The 23,941-nt window shown below is 40.0% G+C and overlaps 3 protein-coding genes across 4 annotated transcripts; all 3 read left to right on the top strand.

Annotated features, from left to right (window-relative positions):
- The first annotated feature begins 976 nt into the window (after positions 1-976).
- On the top strand, positions 977-7,175 carry LOC306822941 (BOS complex subunit ncln). 2 transcript variants are annotated; one of them, XM_079342254.1, is made up of 16 exons: positions 977-1,127; positions 1,376-1,559; positions 2,619-2,809; positions 2,979-3,123; positions 3,225-3,322; positions 3,445-3,522; positions 3,682-3,785; positions 4,936-5,024; positions 5,117-5,256; positions 5,332-5,510; positions 5,597-5,684; positions 5,775-5,813; positions 6,131-6,303; positions 6,403-6,456; positions 6,538-6,616; positions 6,767-7,175. In XM_079342254.1, exons 2-16 carry the CDS (start codon positions 1,415-1,417, stop codon positions 6,821-6,823), a joined length of 1,659 nt encoding a protein of 552 aa, XP_079198380.1. In that variant the 5' UTR covers positions 977-1,127; positions 1,376-1,414; the 3' UTR covers positions 6,824-7,175. The 2 variants fall into 2 exon arrangements, with proteins under 2 accessions (XP_079198380.1, XP_079198379.1); XM_079342253.1 differs by lacking the exon at positions 977-1,127 and adding an exon at positions 1,179-1,250.
- A 565-nt stretch (positions 7,176-7,740) lies between these two features.
- LOC306823077 (uncharacterized protein) lies at positions 7,741-10,428 on the top strand (the record flags this gene model as incomplete). Its single annotated transcript, XM_079342443.1, has 4 exons — positions 7,741-8,188; positions 9,111-9,424; positions 10,128-10,241; positions 10,338-10,428. Exons 1-4 carry the CDS (start codon positions 8,069-8,071, stop codon positions 10,426-10,428), a joined length of 639 nt encoding a protein of 212 aa, XP_079198569.1. The 5' UTR covers positions 7,741-8,068.
- A 744-nt stretch (positions 10,429-11,172) lies between these two features.
- myorg (myogenesis regulating glycosidase) lies at positions 11,173-17,949 on the top strand. Its single transcript, XM_079342036.1, has 3 exons — positions 11,173-11,298; positions 13,901-14,269; positions 14,391-17,949. The coding sequence occupies exons 2-3, from the start codon at positions 14,007-14,009 to the stop codon at positions 16,180-16,182; spliced, it is 2,055 nt and encodes a 684-aa protein (XP_079198162.1). The 5' UTR covers positions 11,173-11,298; positions 13,901-14,006; the 3' UTR covers positions 16,183-17,949.
- The last annotated feature ends 5,992 nt before the right edge of the window (positions 17,950-23,941 follow it).

Genomic DNA, 23,941 nt, shown 5'->3' with positions numbered 1-23,941 from the left:
AATTTGCATCATTGTTTCATAATATATGTCTGCTGATTTAGTTTGCACATTTACGACTTTGAGGTTTTCATTTTTTTTAAATTGATTTCTGGATAGACAAAGGACAAAACCCCTTTTATGTCATTCACTGAATGGATCAAAAAAAGGAAAGTTAAGTATTTACTCTGAATATTACTGTATGTAGAGTAAACACTAATTCCTCCTGACAAACTTATGAACCTTTCTATACCTAGTACAGGCTTAATGTTTCTATAGCATTATAGTTACAAAAGTAAGCAAGCTTCAAACACAAACAATATTTGCAAATAAGGTGCCATGTATGTCGATAAAGAAATGACCTGCACTCAGTAGGGACGAGACAAAGTGGTCAGCTCATGTCATGCTAATGCAGCTACTAGCTGAGCTGTTGGACCAGTAGCTGTGTAACATGGAAGGACTGCGGTGCTGATCTGATTTTAACATCCTTCTAACAGACTGATCTTCTATTGAATGCACTACTTTTGGCCAATGTCTTTGCACATAGCGAATTCAAAGTAATGCATTGTAACAGAAGCTATTTATTTTCAGGTATGTGCTTTTAATTTATTTTTTAAAGAATGGGAAATAATCCTTACACAGACTTATGTTTTTTTTTTGTTCTGTCAGGTGCTTCTTATGATTGTGAACTGGTCCCAATTATATTTTAACAGTGTTAAAAGTTCTGTGTATAGTGCAACATATCAAAAATAAATACTAGATATCAGAAACAAGAGTGCCACATGTTTATTTCTATATTTTAATTATTTCAACACACGCTTTTGTGTGTGATAGAAACACAGTGATTTGTAAGTTGTAACAACTTTTCCACCTCAGTCGGACTGTTTCAAGCTGTTTTCTCTGCGGGTGGTAAAGAGAGTAACACTGCATCCAAGAAAGAGAGGATAAGGAGGAAGGGATGTACGGATAAATAGATAGAAGAGTAGTGAGGGTGGGGGGTTGGGTGTTAGTAATTAGCCTTAAGTTGATCCTTTGGGAGCAGATGGTGAATGGTGGCTTACCTTTAGGAGACGTCTCATAGCCCAGGAACGAGTTTGTGTCCACGTTGCAAGTTGAGGAAGACTTGGTGAGAAGACTGGACGTCCTGGGAGGTAGGTGAGGGACATGTCTGTGCCTTAAAATGTGCTTGTAGGACAGCTTCTTTGTTATAAAACATTTTAATATGCCTCCTTTTGGAAGTCAAGCGTTGGACGATGGTAGCATGAGGCAAAATGGTTGGACTGTCTGCGTTTTTCAAGGATATCTCTGATGGGTTTTGCATTTTACGCATCTATAAATGACCACTTAATAGTTGGATTATATGATACATGTTTACTAACTGTAAGATCTTACCTTGTAGACTGAAACGGTAACAAATCCTGGGTCAGACCGTGACAGCATGTTGCAGAGAGAGCCATGTGTAGCTGCTGTTCTGCTGCTGCTCTGCGTCCACGGTCTTCATGGCTCGGCTCTTCCTGCTGTGTCCTCCTACGAGTTCAGAGCTTACAGAATGCAACAGTACAGCCTGGCACAACATATGCACGGTAAGTTCAACTGTTTTAATGCGAAGTCATTAAATTCATTTGCTCAAGCTATGTATGCACATGCATGTACACTTTAGGGACTTACTTTAGTGCTCATAATGGAGTACTCTTAGTCAGCTACATTTAATCGAGTGAGTTTTACTACATTTACCTGACAGCCATCATTAACCACTGACTGTTTGGATTAGGACTGTACAGAAAGCAAAATCAAATTATACAAGAATCTATATATTGTTCACGACTAAACCAGTATTTCCCAACGTTGTAACCTTACAAAAAGAAGCAGCATCCACTTCCTTGTCATGGCTTAGATGTTGATGAGTTGTATAAAAAAGAGCTCCTTCTATAATGGTTCTATTTATTTATTTTTTATGTACATTTGGATCACTTTGTTTCATGCATAAAAGATCAAAACAAATATTCCTGTTTCTTTTGGTAATCAATTTGGTTTACAAGTCGTCCAGTATTCCAAAATGAATCTCTTAGCAGTGAAGAAGGAGAGTCTAGTTTTTATTACTGCAGTGCAGTCCCATATCTTAATGAACAAGCTGGTAAACAGGGAAAGTTTTTTTTTAATTTGTTATCAATATTACAATTGTAATGGTTTTATTTAAATAAGTTTTTATTTAGGCAAGTCAGAGTGATAAAACAATTGTCACCCCCAAAAAACTTTTAAATAAGTGAGACAAACAAATTCACAATATGCGGCATCTACTGTATTTGTATCCTTAATGATCTAAGTTCAATCATCTTTATAATGTATTAGGTCTTTAATTTTACAAAAGGTCATCTTTTACTTTTGGTACTCTGAAAACATTTGTGTTAAAAAACAATCTTTGCTTTTTTTTTTACTTTAGAACTGCTGCAACAAAATTCAAGACATGACAGTGAATTGTAAAAACTAAAAAAACATGTCAGCGGACAGTTTAAATGAAAAGAGCTTGTCTGATTTCCCTCTAGATGTATACAAGTATAGGACTTGAGGATATGTGTTAAATGACGATTACAGTGAAATCTTATTTTAAAATTGTCCCCCCTTTTTCTGTTTTTGTGGCTGAGGTTGCCGTGGAGCCATCGTGGTTGCAGAGGCACGCTCAGCTGACGAGCCGGTGCTGACCCGTCGCTGCGTCATCATGAAGGTGACGGACTTCACCACCGAAAAATTCAAGGAGGCTCAGAGACAAAATGCTGCTGCCATTCTGCTCCTGCTGCCCAAAAATATCTCCAGTATCCCCCATGACAGCATCCAGGTAATACATTCTCCAGAAACACCTCTGTGCTGTGGGGCCAGCTGTGAGAAAACAAGTACTTTAAAATGTATTTCCTCATCCACCAGATATTTCTCAGTACATATTTTCTGTATATTATTAAACTTCATTCCTGATGTCCGTGTGTCAAATTGTGTTTTTCCCCTCTAAGTTCTTCATGGTGAGTGAGACTGCAGTGTTGCTGAAGGAGACCCTCATGCCTGTGTACGTGGCACCTGAGGACGAACAGCTGCTTTGCATGTATGAGGAGGTCAAGCAGGCCGCAGCTACCCGGACCTCATCTGTATTTATCAGAGGTAAAAAAGTTCAAAGCTTTTTAAAAAAGTGTGTGTTTGAGAGTATGAACCTTAGAAAACAGCACGATTTACCTGAAGTTTGTGTGTTTGCACTTTGTCAGTCCTTCGCAGTATGGTCACTGCCACTGCCTTTCAAATCCTTGTGAGCAACAACACCCCCATAAAGGCCTCCATTGACAACGCTATAGTCACACTGGAGGTGAGGGTCAAGACTTTCTGTCCTGGGAGGAAAACTAAAAACCTTTGAATTAATCATTTTAAATATGTCTTGCTTTAGCTTTGGATTCTTCCTCAGTTCTGCACTGCTGATGTTTATTTCAGGGAGTTCTTTCTGGAGCGGCCGAGGATCCACCCACCATTGTCATCACAGCCCACTATGACTCCTACGGGCTGGCACCGGTGAGTCACTTCAGAATGATCAAACCCCTCATTAAGACATTTATATGACAAGTTCCAACCCTGTTTTATTGTTTATTTCTCCTCACTTTTACTTAAATTATAACCTCTGCAGTGTAATACTGTGCTCATAAACAGTGTGTGATTCTGTGTGTAACACAGTGGCTGTCTTATGGAGCAGACTCTAACGGCAGTGGGGTCACTATCCTGCTGGAATTGATGCGTCTGTTTCAGAAGCTTTACAGCAGTCCAAGCACCAGACCACCGTGAGTTACAAACACTGATATCCAAGTGTAAATATCAACACGCTTCTCTGTGTGTATAGACACTTTCACTGCACATATTATTTATGTCTGTGTTCTACAGAGGATTATTCTATATTGCAAAAGATGTTTGATAGTATTCTACTTAAGTCATGTATTATATTTAAAAGAATAGATTTCAGCAGTATTGGGTCATGCGTTGGGTCAAATTAAAACACCTAGGTTTAATATGATGTCAGATTGTTTTTTTAAAACAGGGCACCCGTGGAATAGTGATTTGTGTCCCATGTATGGAGACCGTAGCCCTTAGTGGCGATTATAGAGTCTGTTGGGGCCCTTGACAAAAATCGTTTTGGGGCCCCTCCAACTAGTGTTCATTCACCGCCATGTCTGCCAGTGTCTGGACGATGACTTGACGGATAATTCCTCTTTAAATTTGATTTGTTGTCTTTCATTGACAAACTTTGGTTTTCACAATGATAATGCATGCAGCTTGAAGCAGGGCAACAAGAGTGAGAGCTCTCAGATGGGCGGTGCTTAGGCAGGTTTCCTTCTGTCATTACAAAATTTGCATATTTTAGGGCACTGCTTTGGTTTCAATGTGTCAACCCTCAAGGGCCCCCTACTGGGGCCCCCAAGCAGTTGCCTATTGACAAGCGGCGCCTCTGGTAGTCCTCCAGGGGGGCCTGCGTTCAAGTTTGACCTGTGGCTCCTTTCCTGCATGTCCCCTCTCTCTCTTTCTGTCCCTCATTTTAACTCTATCCACTGTCCTATTTCTAAATAAAGGCACACATTGAAAGCCTGAAACTTTATTTTTAAAAATGTTTTACCTCACTATTTGAGTAAATAGTGTGTACTTTTCCTTTTTACATGTTAAAATTACGCAGGAAAGCTAGTAGTACAAGGATTGAAAGCTGTGAGACAAAATATTAAATGAAATGTAGTAACAGTAAGGAAACTAAAGAAAGAAATAATGAACCTAATGGCTGTGTTCTTTATAAACAGAGCTGCACTCTGCTTTGCTATTAGCAATATATAGATTTACAACTCCTCGAGTTTATCTTAAAATCCACCCAGTATTTGGTCAGTAATTTAAACAGCAGTTCTTTGTAACAGGATTTGACCATTTTTATATTTCCTTGTGGTCTTTCAGATATCATTTAATGTTCTCTTTAACTGGAGGAGGGAAATACAATTTTCTTGGCACAAAGAGATGGATTGAAGAGAATCTGGACCATGCTGGTGAGTTGAAATATTCAGAATGGTAATGCTACAGTGCCTACATCTGCCAAGCCCAGTTTAAGGTACTTCATCCAGACTTTTTTTCTCTCCAGAGTCCAGCCTGCTCCATGACAATGTGGCGTTTGTTCTGTGTTTGGACACACTGGCCAACAGTGATGAACTGTACATGCATGTGTCCCGCCCTCCTAAGCCTGACACTCCCATACATGCTTTCATTCAACAGCTGGAGGAGGTAACTCGCTTTGTTGCTGTATGAAGTTGACCTATTTCTGTTTTCATAGCCTTCAATCTGTGATCCCTCCTTCAGGTGGTGTCCTCCAGATTCCCCTGGGTAAAGGTGGGATTGGTCCACAAGAAGATCAATCTTGTGGAGTCCACAGTAGCCTGGGAGCACGAGCGCTACAGCCTTCGTAGGATACCAAGCTTCACTCTATCTCACCTGGAAGACCCCAAATCTGAACTCAGAGGCTCCGTACTAGACACCATGTATGCTCCAAGTGCTGTTACTATGACACTGCATGAAAATATAATATAAAGAAACAGACCTCAGTTGTCTTTTTGCTTTCTCACAGGTCACAAGTGGACTTGAGGAAACTTAAACGTAATGGCATCATCATAGCAGAAGCACTGGCGCGTTATATGTACAACCTCTCTGACAAGGTGATCACATTCATGGAAACAGAATAAACATGTCCTTCATTTTATCTGCAGTATGATGTGTGATTAACTTTTATTATTATCCTCCACAAGGGCTCACCAAAAGATATTCAGATTTTTAAGGGCCAGATGGTAAGTTCAGTGTTTTTTTGTTCATTGTACATAGACAAGTACTGACCTCTGGTGGTTGATTATAGGTACTGTGTGGTGTTTTCAAAAGCCTGGGGTTGATCAATAATCTCAGTTTTTAAATGATTTTATTTTAAAAATGATAATGTAAAAAAAAAGGAGATAATATTTAAAATTAGGCGACATAAAAATAAACAATTAATCTGAATTGAATAGAAATGCAAAGGATTTGAAGGGCTGAAAACACATGTTTTCAGCCCTTCAAATCTCTCTGTTTTATATCTCTTGATACTTGATCCACATCTAAATTCCTGTTGCAGGACTTCTACGACAGTCGCATTTCTAATCTGATGTCTGTCCTGACCTCAGTCCCTCGGGCAACCCAGTTGCTGGATAAAGAGCCTGGTCATGTTTTGCTTGTTAACTCACTGGAGCAGGAGTTTAAACATTACCTAAAGCAAGTTCATAGACACACCTTCAAACAAGACAAGAGGTAATATGTAGTGGTAGTAAAGAAAAATCTACACTTTTGAGGATGTGGCATAAAGCATAACAAAATCCAAGCACTGCTTATCTATTTTTCTTCAAACAGGGACCCTGACATTACATTTTATGATCAAATGAACCAGCCGATTGTGATGTACAGGTAAATATATGGGTTCACATTCTTTTCCTGCATTTTTTAACTGCAACAAAACAATTGGATACTGATGCACTTTCCTTCCAGAGTAAAGCCTGCAGCCTTTGATCTCTTCCTTGGTGGCTGTATTGCAGCCTACTTGGGGATTGTTTATTATGCCATTCAGGTTTGTTAACCAAACCAAACTTCAATGTAGATCACTATGATGCCTCATTCTTTTTTTTCTTTTTTTTTTTTTAGCAGAGATATACTGTATATATAACACTTGGCATGCTGTGTTTCTTTTCTCATAGAATCTGTCTGATCTTTCTTGCAGAACTTCGGATATTTCTACGCAAAGCTCAAAGCAGCAGTGAAATCCAAGCAGCAGTAAATAAGACTGTGAATGCTGAGAGTGTGGGACAAAGGCTTTGGAGTGCGAATCTTGGAACCCTGCTTCAATGGCAAAACATGAAAGCAACCCAATAAGAGCCTTTTTTTTTTCTTTTTGAACCTTTTATTCTACATACATTCACTGTGCTGTGAACAAGTTATTAAATGAATATGCTTGAACGTGTTGTCTGGAGAAGATGTAAAATAAAAAAATGAATAAAAAAGGACTTCTGGAGTTGCATGTTTATAAAAGTACACCAAAGATAAAAACAAAGATTAAAGATTTAAACTGATTTGAGCCTCTATGAAGGACATTCCTGCTCCTGCCACATCGTTATTTTGATTCCTCTCATCCTCCACTCTGCATTTGTTGACATGGATTTGACTGAGCTTAACATGGCTGTCAAACACGGCCCGGGCTCTGCGGCGAGATGAACAGCCAGTTCCTGTCACAGATAACTCAGGGAGAGCAGTGGAGACACAAAGGCACCCTGCAGCGCTTGGTGAATTATTGATGCTCATGTGGCATGCTGACAGTGAATAGAGGTGACCCTGGGTGCTGCTGCTTGTACTGGTGGGAGATTCTTGGAAATCTCATCACTTCCCTGATGCAGTCCTACAGATCTGATAAGCCTGATTCTGTTTTAACTATAAAGCCTCTAAACTGCTGAGGGGCTGAGTGTCTGTTTCAGATCAGTGCCTGCTGGTTTGTGAGGGGCCCTAGGGGAGGGAAGTAGGTCATGGAGAGTGACCCCAGGTATGTGTGTCTCTGCATGGGGCCTGGGGTTTAGTGGGATTAGTGGCTGAGTGCTCAGGTAGCACAAAGAGTGGTTCTGGTTCAGCATGGATGCTCTTAACCTGTCGATGCTGCTAACATTATGGATTCAACACAATAGCTACAAGTTGAACGTGTTATTTTTTTTTTTTTTACCCTTTTTTTTGTCCTTTGACCTGTATAAGAATTAAGAAGTATTGGGCGTCTGATGCATGCAAATAAGATATTGCTTTTGGCAATCCACAAACACAGATGGCACAGATGCTGGCAAAATGAGTGGCATGCTCAACCCAGCAAATAATTTCATGTTGTAAAAAGAAACACACATAGAAGGCAATTTACAAAAAGGTGCAAGAGCAACCTTGGGGGTAGAGGGAGGAGCCAACAGGTGAAAGGCGAGGTGAAAGATGCTCCTGACTTTCAGGTGAGCAGAAGCAAAGCAGTGGAAAATAAGCAAGACTTTGAGTGAAGATGGCTCCTCAGCTTTACCTCACTATGTACAAGGAGCAGTTTGCATCTCCAGGCAGAACCAAGCGAGAACAGCTTCGACCCACTTCTGCCCACCGCAGGAACAACCCCCAACCGCGGCCGGTAAGAGACACAGCCACATGGACCTTATAAAAGATTTAATAGGACAAAATAGCAATTTATGGTTGTGCATTGAGATTTTTTTCTTTAGAAGATGATTTGCAAATTATTAACATTTTAAGAGGGTAGTTGTTCAATTTAGCAATTTATGTAATTTAATATTTGAGGAGGTCAGATTAAAATGACACAAAATCATTAGGCTCCAAGTATGCGTTTGTCCCCTCCGTCTTAAAGTCCCCCCTGTATTACACATGTGCAAACATCAATATTAATAACGACAATCATAAAAAGAAAAATATCAAATAAGGTAATGAATAAAGAGAACAGACAAGGCAAAAGAGAAAAACAGACAAAAGAAGAAGAAGAATTTAACATCTGCTGGTAGTGCATTTAAGGTCAAACAGGACTAATTGGGTCACGTATTATTGGCACACTCTTTATTGTTCTTCATCGTGAGCAACTAAGGTGTCTTACTCTAATTGGGGGCTTGTTGTTTACATTTCCCTGTGCTTCGTGAAAGCTGTATCCCATCTATTATTCAGTACTTCCCCTGTGCCTGTTTATTTATCAAGACATGGAGTAAACAGAGCTAAGGAGGGAGTACATTCATTCTCCTGTAGAGGGAATAAGCAGTGATGGAATAAACCAGGGGAAATTTACAGATGTCACAAACCTGTCTCACATTTTTAGTTTCAAGTGTATTATTTTAACAACATTGTATTTCAATATTGTGAAATATACTAATAGAGAAAAGTCACAGACTAAGACCAGAGTGCTTTATCAATCGGAACACAATGAAGAGCCAATTTTGGAGAAAGTGAACAAGAGAAATAAGCAGGAGAGTATGCATGCTTTATTCAAAGGATGTTCTTCTTTTTTCTTCTATTTCTAATGATATGTGCACATCTTTTCTTTAACTTTCCAGGACTTTCTGTTTCCCCGGAGTCTTCAGCCACACTACAGATCCCATCGCACACCACCACAACCCTCTCCCCCTGCAGACACTGGCCGTCCTCTCTTCCCCCCTCTTAGACATTTATCATTCCACAGTCCAGTTACAACTTGTCCGAATGACTATCCTAACACAGTGGACACAGACCACAAACCAAATCACATGCCCCCTGTTGGACAACCATCCTCAGTGCCTGTTCTGCCCTCTACTGACAGAGAACAGTCACTACAGCCGACTGAGCCTCCTGTTGACTCTGAATTCAACACAGCTTTGAAGAACCCTGCAAGGTAGCATATGATTCATTTTACCTGTGATGCAAAGATATCTCTATACACAATTTGTCTAACTGAAATTACCTGCATTCAGATTGATTATCAGAGAAATTAACCCTTGACACACTGATTTAAGTGAACTCAAACTCTTTATATAGCAGATAAAAACCCCACTGATTTGGCTAATAAATGTTTTTGCATTCACAATATCACACGGTTGCCATTTGTCCTTCGGACATTCACTCGGGTTTGTATGATCTGAAGTTGGAGTTGATGTTGCACTATTTTACTGCTTGAAAATCACAGAAAATCACATTTCTGATGAAAACATTGTGTTTCAAACTACTGTAATGATAAATTGCTGTTGGATAACAGAGCTGTCAGCATCAAGCCACCTATCTTTCTTTAAGTTTTATTACGTCTGCTCCAAGGTTAGAAGGTTAGCCTGAATAGGCTAAGTTAAATTTAAAAAAAATCTGTGCTGAATGTTTACATTTCATTCAAATTTAACTTGAGCTTCCCTATCTTGTCTATGTCCAATGGTTAAATGATAATGATTTACTGTATTTATAACGTTATGAATACGTACAACATGGAATGTAGGATTACTTTTTTAAAGCATTGTGTACCCCTCAAGCTAAGAAGACATAATACAAAAATGTCTGCGGTGGGAATTTAGTCAATCTTTTAAAAATATGACTGCCTTTATTTTTGACAGGCTACATGCAAGTATTGGAACAAGACCCAAAACCACCATCCCTCGAGCACCTCAGCACCTCTTTCTGCAGACACAGTACCGAAGATCTAGATCCAGTAGCATGCTGGATTATACGTAGGTGTATATGAGATAGTAGTCTTGGTGAAAAGATTTCTTGCAGTGCTATAGAAAAAAGTAGGTCTAATTGTTCCTCTGATACTCCCTCAACAGTGGATGCTACAGCTGCTTCCATGTGGTGAGGCCCTACCAGGCGGGACACTACATCATACACCCAGAGTTTGTGTCTGAGTACCTGCGTTAGGACCATTATTTGAGCAACGGCTTACAAAGTGGGGACAGGGGACCCGCAGTGGTCCTTCAGCGGGCTCAGGAGGTTCCATATCAAAATGAGCGATTGTTAACTCCACCATTGTTTAATTCTCTGCTAATTAACCCATTGAGACAAAGTGTAAGAATGAATAATTGGCTGCTCTTTCCCTACTATTATCTCCCACACAGCATGGGCAGTTTTACATTTCAGTACTATATCAGAAGCAAACATCGTGCCAGAAGGTGCTTGTGAGGATGACATCCAAAGAGGTACCATGGTCCTAATGTGTACATGTCTCTGACATTAAATATACATACAACCTACTATGAGTGTGATCATTTGCTATAGCCGAAGTCTCCTTGCATCTTTGGAGTGGCAAAAAGAAACAATTACACAATCATGACACTTTTCTGAGATGATTGTAGTTTTATTTATTCACATGTAAGTACTTTCTTGGTATCTAATGGACTAAATAAAGGATTCTATCACTAGTGTTGACAATGTCACTAGCAAAAGTAGACCTTTAAAACTTGGTGTCTTTTTTCCTTTTTTGGGTGGGGGGTATTTTTTTTTTTTTTTTTTGAAACATGGTTTTGGTTCATTTTCCTTTCACTAAACAACCTAGGCTATATTACTTCAGGTTTCTCAAAGATTGAGAAAACTCAAATAACATTTGACGAGATTTCTGTCTTTTAGAATGACAACAAAGTGAGCTGTTCCACTGGACTACATTTCCCATGTTGCGATGGGCGTATACAAGGCGAATACGTAACACGATGCCTCTATGCCTCTCGGTGTTGTTGTGTTAACTGTAGTTTTTAAGTAGTGCTTGGAGCTGCTGAATGGGGCTGCCGCTATACGGTAGGAAAAACATCTTTATCATAAGAAGTTGAGGTAATAAAACAGGATACGAAAGGAAAATGTTAGGACACTGAGTTGACACGCATTCCCGGTTATTTTCCCTCCGTTAACTTTCTCGAGCCACCCACCAGCGCACAGCTTTCCATACACTGGACACAAATGTTTCCACAGCTCTCCTATGGTAGAGCTGTGTCTACGGAAAAGTGTTCTATGCTGTTTGATTATAAACAACTTCTTGAGTGCATTAATCGTCCCTTTGATGTTTTTGTAAAGTATAAAATTCAACTCTTAAACGGTCGTTTCAAAAAGAAAAGAAAACACATTCAAAGAAAATACCATTACTGTGAAAATACCTTCAAAGTGAAATAACTATTTCAATTCTATCTGAGTAAATGACTATGATAGTATTCAGCCACACAAATGACACAGTCACACACGCGCGTGCACGTTTGATAGCAGGGCGAGCGGAGGCAGTCTCAAGTCTTTCTCATTGCTCTGTTCTGACTGTATCAGCACTTCTCTGTTTATTTTTCACCACGTGTCAGAACAGATAGTAAATCGGGCTGAAATGGCAAATATGAACCCACCATGTTGACCAATAAACAAAGAAATGACTGAAATGTTGGTTTTACACTTTTTCAAAGAGAAAACCATGTTAGGATAGTTCAAGAGTTTGTTTCAGAAGAAAACATCTAGTACATGAAAACATGTATTTACTCATGATAAGGTATTGTAATAGGAGCTGTAACAAATGAATCATCAGACATTTCACTTTATTGTTGCAGTGACATTTCTCTGTAATATGCCCACACTAATGAATTAGACCTATATAGGCTACTGGTGGACTTACACTCATGCCTAACTTTATATATATATATATATATATATATATATATATATATATATATATATATATATATATACAGCCTACTTGTGAATATGAATAACTGATTATTCAGTCAAAGACAATTGATAAACAAATTGTTACTACTATTAGTGTTATATTAAGATCAAGATCATTATAAGCCACATTTCAAGCTCAATTGACCATTACTCTCTGTTTCAGTTCTTTTGGTCATATAAGCCTATGACACACTGGTTAACTTCAGGCTTTTGGTTGACAATTTGTTGAAAAACAAGAACAGCAATCAGCACATGATTAAACAATGATGAACATAATATGAGTTATAGCCTATAATTGGAAATCTTGACATGGATTTTTATGTGTCATATTCTTAAAGTTGCAGTTTAAGTTGGTTTTCTAATAAATTGTAAAGGCTAACTTTAAATGTAGGGCTGTAGGATGAATAACAGTTGCCATCTGAATACACAACTTTGAGTTAAGGTTTGTCTCTGGGGAACATTTTGACATGTGATAGATTAAGCTCAAACCATTTTTAATTGAGACGTTGTGCTAGCAAACTGATGTTTTGAATATTGCATTTCTGAAGGTTGAGTTATTTTATCAGTCTTACATTATCCATTAATTATTTTCAATAGGCCTACTGTAAAGGGCCAATTTCCCTTCCTAGGTCCAGCAACACAAGTGGACCTCTAAGGAACCAACCATTGTTAATTAATGACAGGTTTATGTTATCACTCCTGTTGTTGAGGGAAATCTATATTAAGACTGGTTGAACACCGAATTAGTCAATTAGATTGCTAATTAATAGTGAACATTTTTTATAATCGACCCTTGCTGCCATGCTCGACGATAGGGGTCAATAGCTGTTAGCAGTAGTCAGCAAACAGGGAATCTAGACAGGACTGGTCTTCTCTCGGTTGGCTGTGCTCTTTAATCTAATCTTTTCCGTTTAGCTAACATGAAAATAACTAACACCAGCCAGTTCATTACCTGTAGAAGTGTTTGCTATGTCCCTGCTCTTAGGGATAGATAAGTTCAGACGCAATGAAAAATTACATTGTGTGTTTTATTGGATTTATTACCCAGATTATCACAAATGCGTGTTCTTTCTTTTAAAGCTGTAATGAACCAAGTTGTTCTTTACTTTGGTAAGTCTGTCTTGATGGACTTCAAAGTTTAGTATTCTTTCCTCTCCTCCCCAGCACTGGCAAAGCTGTGAGGCCAAAATCCGCTTTCCTGCACCGTTACTTCCTTACATACAAATGAGTTTTCTCTCAAGTGAGCTCATAACCACTGGGAACATCTACTTTATCCTATTGTGTGTAATTGGCAGTAGATTTGTTTTGTTAACTCTCAGACATATCTTTAAGGTTTACATCCTGACAGCATAATACCTCTAAGCACCAGTGAATGACTTGTGCAGAAATGCAGAGCATGTCAGACAGACCTGAAATGTAAAGGAGGCTTTGAACTGACAAGAAAAGATAGGCTGAGAAACAGGGTGATATCTCACCTGCTGATCTGACTGCAGCTGTTTTACAGGATGTGCCTGATACTTAACTGATTTTAAAGTCAATATTTCATGACTGATCATGACTGATCCGCAATATCAAGTGGTTGTGCTGTACAGAGGCTCCAGCACCATACAGCCTTTTCTTAATAAAAACTATATTTTGAAGGGAGAAAATATTGCCTGAAGCCTAAGATAATGTCTCTTATCTCTCTCTTTCATGACAGGCATGCAAACAGACGGAGGGGCCAGAGTGCAACAGGTTCCCTGGAAAACATTTCTCTGATCCGTAGAACAGCAACTCTCAGATATTCCCACTGAACAGCGCAAGTCATGTACCAAGTAGTACCAGGAGGAGCAGGAGGCACAATTACAGATGTTATCCCCAAGCAGAAACACAGCAAGGATACTCGACCCTTGGTCGGAGCTGGCGTAATCGGCCTGGTGCTTGTGATTGCAGCTGTAACTGCATGGTGTTATTACATAGCCTCTCTTCGCAAAGCTGAGCTGCTTAAGACGCAGCTGCTGGATCTGAATAAAGATGGCTACATTATCCGCAACCAGGGAGGATCCATTGTTTTCAGAATGGATTTCAGGTTGGTAACGTTAACGATCCTACATTTTAAATGATATCAGTAATTGTAATGGAAAGTCATGCCAGCTATTTTACTGCTAAAATAAATGCTTTGTGATTTTTTTGTATCCTAATCTTGGCAGGTCAGGTACTTTGGATTTGGATTCATGTTCCAAAGAAGGAGAAATGTTAAGTTGTGGACGCACAGATGATAGAAAGCTTAACTTCTTCATTGAGACAGTACGACCTAAGGACACGGTACAGTGCTACCGTGTGCGTTGGGAGGAGCTGGTTCCTGACATTCCTGTCGAACATGCCATGACATACAAGTTTGCACACTGGTACGGTGGTGCAGTGTCAGCAATTCAGCACTGGCCTATTTCTGTCTCTGGCCAACAAGCTCCCAAACCCTTTGTTACAAGTGACATCTACTCAAACCGCAATGAATTTGGTGGGATTTTGGAGAGTTATTGGTTGTCATCCAATGCCACAGCCATCAAAATTAATAATTCTGTGCCTTTCCACCTTGGCTGGAATGACACAGAGAAGACAATGTCCTTCCAGGCGAGATACAATGACAGCCCCTTCAAGCCGAACCCAGGGGAGAAACCGTGTGCTGAACTTAGCTACAGAGTGTGCGTGGGCTTAGATGTGTCATCAATACACAAATACATGGTCCGCAGATACTTCAACAAGCCAAACAAGGTGCCTGCAAAAGTCATGTTTCAACACCCTATCTGGTCTACTTGGGCACTACATAAGACTGACATTGACCAAGAGAAACTCTTGGCGTATGCGGCCAACATACGCAAGAATAACTTTAACTGCAGCCACTTAGAACTGGATGATCGCTACACTCCCAAATATGGAGATTTTGAGTTTGATACAACAAAGTTCCCCAATGCCTCAGCCATGTTCCAAAAGCTCAAATCGGATGGGATTTTGGTGTCACTCTGGATTCACCCGTTTGTCAACTACGACTCAGAAAACTTCCATACATGTGTTGAGAGGGGTCTGTTTGTTAGGGAACCAACAGGCCGACTGCCAGCCCTGGTGCGCTGGTGGAATGGCATTGGTGGCATTTTGGACTTCACAAATCCAGAAGCCCGTGATTGGTTTTCCTACCAGTTGCGTACTCTGCGTACCAAATATGGTGTCTCATCTTTTAAATTTGATGCAGGGGAGACCAATTACCTACCCTGGAAATTTAGCACCAGAACACCAATTCGGGACCCAAGTTTCTTCACAAGACGTTACACAGAAATGGCTATTCCCTACAATGATCGAGCTGAGCTACGCAGTGGCTACCAGTCTCAGAACATATCCTGCTTCTTCAGACCAATCGACAGAGATTCAGTGTGGGGCTATGAGCTGGGTCTCAAATCTCTTATCCCCACAGTGCTCACCATCAGCATCCTTGGCTATCAGTTCATTTTACCCGACATGATTGGAGGGAATGCTTATCTTAACCGCACAGATGGAAATCGTGTGCTACCTGATCGAGAACTCTATATCCGCTGGTTGGAGCTGTCAGCCTTCATGCCCTCCATGCAGTTTTCTATTCCCCCTTGGGAATACGACAATGAGGTGGTTGAAATTGCTCGAAAATACACAGCCCTCCATGAGAGTATTGTGGCACCACGGGTCCTGGAGCTAGCCGGCGAGGTGCTGGACACTGGGGACCCAATCATACGTCCCCTGTGGTGGATTGCCACAGGTGATGAGACAGCCTATAAAATTGACTCCCAGTTCCTGATTGGGGATGACCTCATGGTAGCCCCAGTTTTAGAGCCGGGAAAGCAGGAGCGTGACATCTACCTTCCTGCTGGCAGCTGGAGAAGCTACAAGGGAGAGAGATTTGATATCAAAGAGCCTCTGCACCTCACAGACTATCCTGTGGATCTGGATGAAATCGCTTACTTTATTTGGTTGTAACAGGAAGGTAATGCATAGATAAACAGACTTAATTAGCCTTATGTAGCTTTTATGCATTAATTTGGTGGTTATGAAAAGCTTTTTTTTTAAATATTAAGTCTTCAAACTAATGTAAAAATCAGACACCATGAGAAAAATGTGAAACTTCATGAGTAATAAGTGCTCAAAATCTAACCTTTACTTTTATTGATCTTTAAACTGATGAACTGTATTCTTTAAATCTCTTTTATCCCTTTTAGTTTTAACTGGAAATGCAGCAGAGTCTTTTGAAACAACACTGTGTACCTCTCGCTAACTAATAGCCATAACAGCCAAAAGTGACAATTATGGGTTCATGATTAGTGGTCAAACATAATATCACAGTAGCATAGATAGAACAAGGTCATTGAGTCAACTAACTGACTCATCAGAACAGTTACACAGCAATTTTATCTGCTTCAAGTTTCCTTACAGTTAACTACCATGAGATACTGATTCTAGAGTAAAACCCCAGCATATCTTTAGATGAATAAGGTAGTGTTTTAATAGTTATGAATTGTATTAGTACAAGGTAGATGTGAGGTTAAGTGTTTAGCTTTAAAGCCTGTGCAAGCACAGGTATCAAACATTTGTCAAAAAGGGAATATGCAAACTGTGAATGAAGTTAGCAATAAAAGCCATTGAATGCCATAACTGTTGTATTTTTGAAGAACTTTGCACTTTGGAATTAAAGCCAAGCATACTTTAGCACAGGAGGTCAATTGAAGGGTTGTCATTATCGGCATTATACAGATAGTACGCTATGCAAAACCCTCTACATCCATAAATAATTCTCAGTTTGACAGAAAAATCTTTCTCTCCTTTGACACTAATGACATCTCTTCTCTTCTGCTGGGAGATACTTTTCAGGAAATCGGGTTTTATGCTTCACTTATCAGGATGAATGCTTGAAGTTTAATCATTACAAACAGTATGCACTCTCATTTGTGTAACTGAGTGTCATGTAACTACTCCTAGCCTTGGAGAGGATTCCTTTTATTGGGCAATAAATATTTCATGCTCTTCCTCAGGTAACAGCCTTTTTTTCTGTCTGTAGTGTGTCGTGCTTTAAAGAGTCTGGTTATTGTGCTTGTAGTGTTTTGCTGACATTAAGGTAAACAGCCAATAACACGATCACCTTGAACACATTTACTGCTACTTTTAGAAAGAGATTTCTGGGTGTTTTTAAATCTGACACAGTACAATAAAAATGATAGTAGTTTGGGTAATTTTCTACCTAGTTGTTATGCAGTGTGAAAGCCTCTATATAATGGATTTTGCAGCATTTAATTAGCCAATTTAATGTTTTACTTAATTTTGTGTAACAGTGATACCTGCCATATTTTTTAAATGACTCTCATGGGCTGTGTCGTGAGTTGCCATCCATTTATTGTAATGTTATCTTATGTTGACTTAACCCTTTAAGGTGTTCGTAAACTATTTTTTTATGGTCAACTAAATGCAACTAATCATATTGTCCCATTGTTTAGCAACTGCAACTTGTTATCTCATGGCGAAAGTGATGATTGTCTCATGAATGTTTTTGTAAGGCCTCAGTCGAGGGTCGTTTGGTTTGTTGTTGACATTGGCGCCCCCTGTGTTTTGTTTGAACAATAAATCGTAACCTGCCTTCTTTCAACAGTCAAATGTATCAGTTCTTTCAAAATTGCTGTTGAAAATGTAAAAAAAAAAAAAAAAGGCTATTTCATCAGCTGTCCGCGTGACAATATAAGAATGGTGAACATTGTCTCTGATGGTCTTGTTTGAATTTTTGAGTCAACAAGAGACATCAAAGAGCCACGAGTTGAAAACTCCTGAAATATTAATGTCATAATATTTTAATATTAAGCAATAATAATATTGATGACTTGTCCGGCTTTTAAAAAATAGTTACTGTCTTTCAGACCGTTTAATTCTAGCATGTACGCAAGCTCTTTGACTTGTGGCTTCCATGTTGACCTCGTGGTTTTCTGCTAGTGCCTCTTGACATAGTTTCATCACAACAACACTTCCTATTTATAGCAGTTCACACTCAGCATCTGGGCCAGGCCAGCCTCTGAGGCTATTTCTGTGTTAGACTGGCTTTCATTTACGACTGGACTAAGGGATCATATCTCAGACTGAATGTTACTTTGCTCTTAAAACTCAAGTGTGTGCTATTTGTACCTTAAATTACTGCAACTGAACACAGTAAAGTGTGGAACTAATTACAGCAGGTATTTGTATTATTTTGTCTGAATGTATAAATAGAAATTAAATGTGTTTGTGAGCATTTCTGTGTGTTTCATATGCATGTAACCCACAATCATCTGTGCTTCAAAGCACTGTTACCAACTTTTACATAATTGGAAATCCACTAACATTACTCTGAAATGTTCCTGATTTACATAGACCTACAAATAATTTAAAAAAAGCAAAGCCGGATGGACATTAAATTCAGGTCAGTAGCTGACTGTGCATCCACCTTTTACAACCTGTAACCTTGTATAAGTCTGCAAAACAAGAAAACTATTCTGCTTATCAATTCAACATTGAAGAGACACCCTTGGGGGACTTTTCAAACTTTTGATGCCAGACTCATCATGGGGCAATAATGACAAAGGGATGACACAATTGTGCAGGTTATTTGGAGGCTGTGTTCAGATCAATAAATCATCTGCTGGTTCATGATGTGAGGCCAGAGAGCATGTGATATCAGAGTGTAGGAATAGACAGCAAGAATAAAACAGATGCAATTACAACAACATGAGATAATAGCAACAGTATAAGAACCAGAATTAATTTTTTTTTCTCTCTCTCTTCAAATTAAGCTGTCTGGCTGAGCAACTTCAAACAACCACAGTCGATCTTTCATATGTTGGAGGAATTTATTTCATTTCACAACTGTGGGATATGCTTCAGAAATGCTTCACTTCATTTGCCAATGCCTCGTCTCTCTTCAGAATTGATCTGAACTTGCTGCCTGTGTGGGGAGGACATACATTCATTGATTAGCTGTCTGTGTGTTGCATGGATCAATGTTATTTGCCAGTTTGCTTTCTGCAATCATATTGTTTGGCTCTGCCCGTCTTATCATGGACTGGATAAATCATTTATGAACGCGCTTTAAAGGGACATTTCTTTTTACAGGCAGGGGGATAGAAAAACCTGAATAAATAAAGGGACCACGTTTAAAAACAAAGGAGCCTAATTCTTATGAACAGGTTTTACTGTGTCCAGTTTTTTAAGATAGGTTTCTTCAAATCAGATAAAATACACATTTAAAGCAGCACAAGTGATGAAAGGCATTTACTAGAAAACAGCATTTTAAGCAATGTTTAAAAGAGTTAAGTAGGTTAGAGTTAAACTGCTTATTGAAATTTAAACAGATACTTGAAACCTAACAAATCTGAGTGGTTTTGGTGATGTTGTGCTGCATACATCCACAAGGGTGCAGTGTAGCTTCATTGCCAAAATCTCTGTCTGACATGACAGTTGACCATGGTCCAGATGTTAAGTGTGTACATGCACACGCACGCACGCGCGCGCACGCACGCGCGCGCACACACACACACACACACACTCACACACGCGCACACACACACACACTCACACACACACACACACACACACACACACACACACACACACACACACACACTAACATGCACACACAAACGAAACGGGACACAAAACTGGCAGAGCATGCCCCCCCTCCTCTTCCTTCTCCACCTGTGAGCCCACCTGTGTGTCCATCTGCAGAGGAGAGGCGCCAGTTGTTCTGGTTAGGAGCCAGTGTGTCTCAAGTACCTTCCCATATTCTCCTTCTATAAGCCTGTCTGCTGCCTGTCCTCCACAGTCAGGCATATATATTACAGAGAGAAAGGGAGAGAAGTGGTGCTCGAACAACAAACAAAATAAACAGCGCTGGCTCACTGGAATAAACTGTGAGAATAGATTTAAAAAAACAGAACTTTTGCTCAAGCTTATTGTTAAGGCTAGCTCAATCTTGCCTTTGAGCAACCGCTAATAATTGCTGCTATAAGCTCGACTGCCAAGGAACCTAATGCTGACCGTCTGTCTCCCCCTCTCTCTGTATGGATACATTTGCCTTTAATGCAGGTTCCAGACATCATAATGCCTGCTGCCATGGACCTGCTTGACTCCAACTGCTTATTAATTCAAAATAATATCGTTGTTGTTGGTAGTATTAACATCTCCCTGCTATTGTTTAGCAATGTAATTTGTATGTTCATCTGTCTCTGTACATCCCTTTTGACTCTACTTTGCCCTCTCTCGTTTCTAGCTCAATTTCAAGGCCCATTAAGGCAGATGGCTGTTCACCAGGAATTTGGTTCTGCTCAAGTTTTTTTTCTTGCCCCTGTTGCCAAGTGATTGATGATGGCATTCATTTGGTCACTCTCTAATTGGCAAAACACAGATTAAAATCTTGGCCTCTTCTTTTTGTAAAGTGTCTTCAGGTAACTTTTTTTCGTGATGTGGGGCTTAATGAATAACAGTTCATCTTTATATTGAGAAACTAGTCTGTAAAGGACTTATTTGAGCACAGTATGTTTCTGTGGCCGTTGTTGCTGAACTTTCACAACACACAAATGACGTCTTATTTAGTACAGTTAAATACAGCTAAACATTTGTGATAAGTTAAATTATTATGTGAAAATAAAAAACTACAAATAACTTTTTAAAAACCTCCCACTTCTCGAAAAGAACAATATGATTCTTAATAGATGAACACTGAATCCATCACCATAAATGTTGTTTGATCACAATTATCCACCAAAACAAATAGGAAACAAACCATGATAAATAAGCTTCAGCTTTATTTAAAAAAAAAAAAAAGAAGGTCTCTTGCTTCTTGCAGCTAAGTGTGGGTTGAGCGTTTATTGCAAAAGAACCACTGGGGAAATAAAAACCCCATGGCCATCTTGGGCCTGGAGTGAGAATCTTTGTCCTCAACCCAAGATATTCTCTCTGTAACTAGAATGACCCTGCATCTGGTGCTGCCATGGCTTGTCTGACAGGAATATGTCTGTCCTCGCTAGGTAACAAATGAACCCAACACCCTAGAGACCGCTCTCGCATCTGTTTATGTTTTTCACCTGTCGGTTCACTGCACTGCTTCAGACTTACAGTCCTCTGCAGCCAAATGTGTGTGTTTCAGAGCACACGTCTGGCATTACAGTGACAGAGATAGGTGGTGTTGACTGGGAGGAACTTTAGTGACTGGACGGCAGTAATGCACGCCATGTTTGTGTCTTACAATTAGATTTTTCTCGAACACGCAATGTGATTTACCAAGACAGGCAAAAATTGCGGTGATTGGGACGGTGTCTGAATTTAACACCTTTGAAAGGAACGTGCAAATCCAAGAGCCCCAGTGTTATGCACTGCAGGCTGCAGTTAGGAGGAGACATAGGCACAATAAAAGACATGTTAACATGTTTAAATAAATGGTATGCATTTATTTTTTATCTTGCTTCAATAATAGTTTAAAAGAAACGGCATGATTAAAATATAACTGAACATTCACAGCCTCTGCATTCTAAAGCATTTCAACATTGACACTTATGTCTTCCTATTTCCCTCTTCTCGCCAACATTATATTTTAAACAACCATGCTTGTACCCCCAACTTCAGTACCTGTTGCCATGGCATTTATGTCCGATCAGACACAGCGCTGACCAGCTTCTGGTGCGCAACGATGGCAAGAGTGGCACACACACTGAGCACCAGTGCCACAGAGGACTCGCACCTCCTGAGCAATGTATGACAATTCATTCAAAAGAGGGAGGGAAGAAAAGAGAGGCCGTGTCTAATACCAACGTTTTCTTATAAGATTCTTTTCCTTTTGTTATATTCAGATTTATATTGGACATTCATTTGCCTCTCACTAATACCTATTTTGCGCTTGCAGTCATTTTGCTTTCTGTCCAAACTCTCTGTGACGTAAACCAGTAGAACACACAAAAGCCTGACAGAAATACTACCGCTTCAACAAGGTTTGCACCTGACGTCATTCACACAAATGTTCTTAGTAAATCACCCGCAAAACGCCCACAAGCCAAACGTGCAAACTTTTGCGGTGAACACGCAATTTAGTACTCTTTAATTGAGATCTTAGTAAATCAGGCCCTTAATGTGAGGTTTTGCTGTTTGTTTTCTCCCTATTTCTTTTCTGAGTGTGAACAATATATGTTTTTAGATTACTTATAACAAGTGAAACAAGTTAATTAAAGGCAGGGTTGGTAATTTTTGAAAACTATCATGATTTTGAAAGTAGCATCCTCTCTGTTCTCCGTCTTCACTCACCCCCTTTCCTCTGTGCTCCCTCAAAAGCCACGCCCCTCACTTACATAAACTAGTGCCATTGGTATAGAAGCAGATTACAGGTGTGGGTTTGTGCGTGCATGGGGTGGAGAAGCTTGATTGGTTTTATTAAAAACGAACTGTCATCCAAACATTAGTCGAAGTTTTTACAGGCTTACAGCAGCTACAGATGACGGATTTTCTTCGTTCCTTTTTCAGAGAACATAAGATCTTAATTACTGTCGGGACATAAAGACAATTTCAACCAAAAACTTGACAAGTGTATCTGGAGAAAATTACCTACCCTGCCTTTAATAGTAGGCCTACACCTAACATTTAACAAATTAAACTTTGTGACATTTTTGTAGACAAAATAATAACTTGTTTGTTAATCATCATCTTTATATATTTTGTAATTTCTAGTAGAACTAGACTTTTCACCTGAATGCAATTGTAATCTTGTTTCACACAAGTACAAACACTCTGTTTCTAGCAAATATAGTTTAATGCTCAGGAGAATACCAACAGCTATGCAGCCACACCTTAATACCAAAATTAGTTGGTAAGGACAACAGGAAGGTAGCTTCCTCTGTGAGTTTCTGGGGGTTAAGAGGTTGAACAAAATGTCAGGCGCTGAGCAGCAGATGCATAATTGAAACATTGCGTTGCTGTTGCAGCCATGCACAAGGTTGTTTGATTGATACCATTTTAGAACACTCCTGTCCCCTCGTGCTCTTGGGGTTTACCTGGGGACGAACCGAGAGAGAGGGAAAGGTGCTTAGGTGGCTCATCTGGGTTTTGGAGGAAAATTGGTGCCATCCATCAAACAGCGCATTTAACAAACGCTAACGCAGGGCCGGCCAACAAAGGATTCATATATAGGGCAGCAAACCTGGAAACATGTGAGATGCAGAGACTGCTGAGGGTCTATCAATCAACCAGTCAGCTCCTTTATTTAACAAGCGAGGGCCACAGACCCTAAGGGCCACACTCTATATTCTGGCTGGTTGGGCTTGCAGTCTCTTCCCGTAAAAATTGAGAAAAAAAGGGGAACAGAGGGATGAATGTAGGAAGGAAAAAGGGGCAGGAAGGGATTGGGGTTGGGGGTTGTGATAGAGGTGCAGCAGGGTTTGGCCTGTGTCCCCTGGCGTGCCGGTGCGCTTCATCTTCTCAGTGCAAGGGCCTGGAACTGCTGCTTGATAGGATTTTCAGCCCCGTGGCCTCTGCTGTCCCAGCATCCATCTGGAGGGCTGCCGTGTGCCCAGTGGAGAGCCAGCCACTCAGCGACACAGCCATAAAGAACAACCCGTAGGCCAGCCAATGCCACTGATCTGAGGCTCGCAGCTCCGTTCAGCGGACAGGCCAACACTCAGTGGCACACATTCCTGTCAGGGACACAGGCTGATCCCTGAGCTACTGTGAACTCAGTGGAACA

Source organism: Symphodus melops (genome assembly GCF_947650265.1).
Source record: "Symphodus melops genome assembly, chromosome: 4".
Taxonomy (NCBI): Eukaryota; Metazoa; Chordata; class Actinopteri; order Labriformes; family Labridae; genus Symphodus; species Symphodus melops.
Note: the sequence above shows the minus strand (reverse complement) of the source record. Positions and strands in the feature narration are given on the sequence as shown.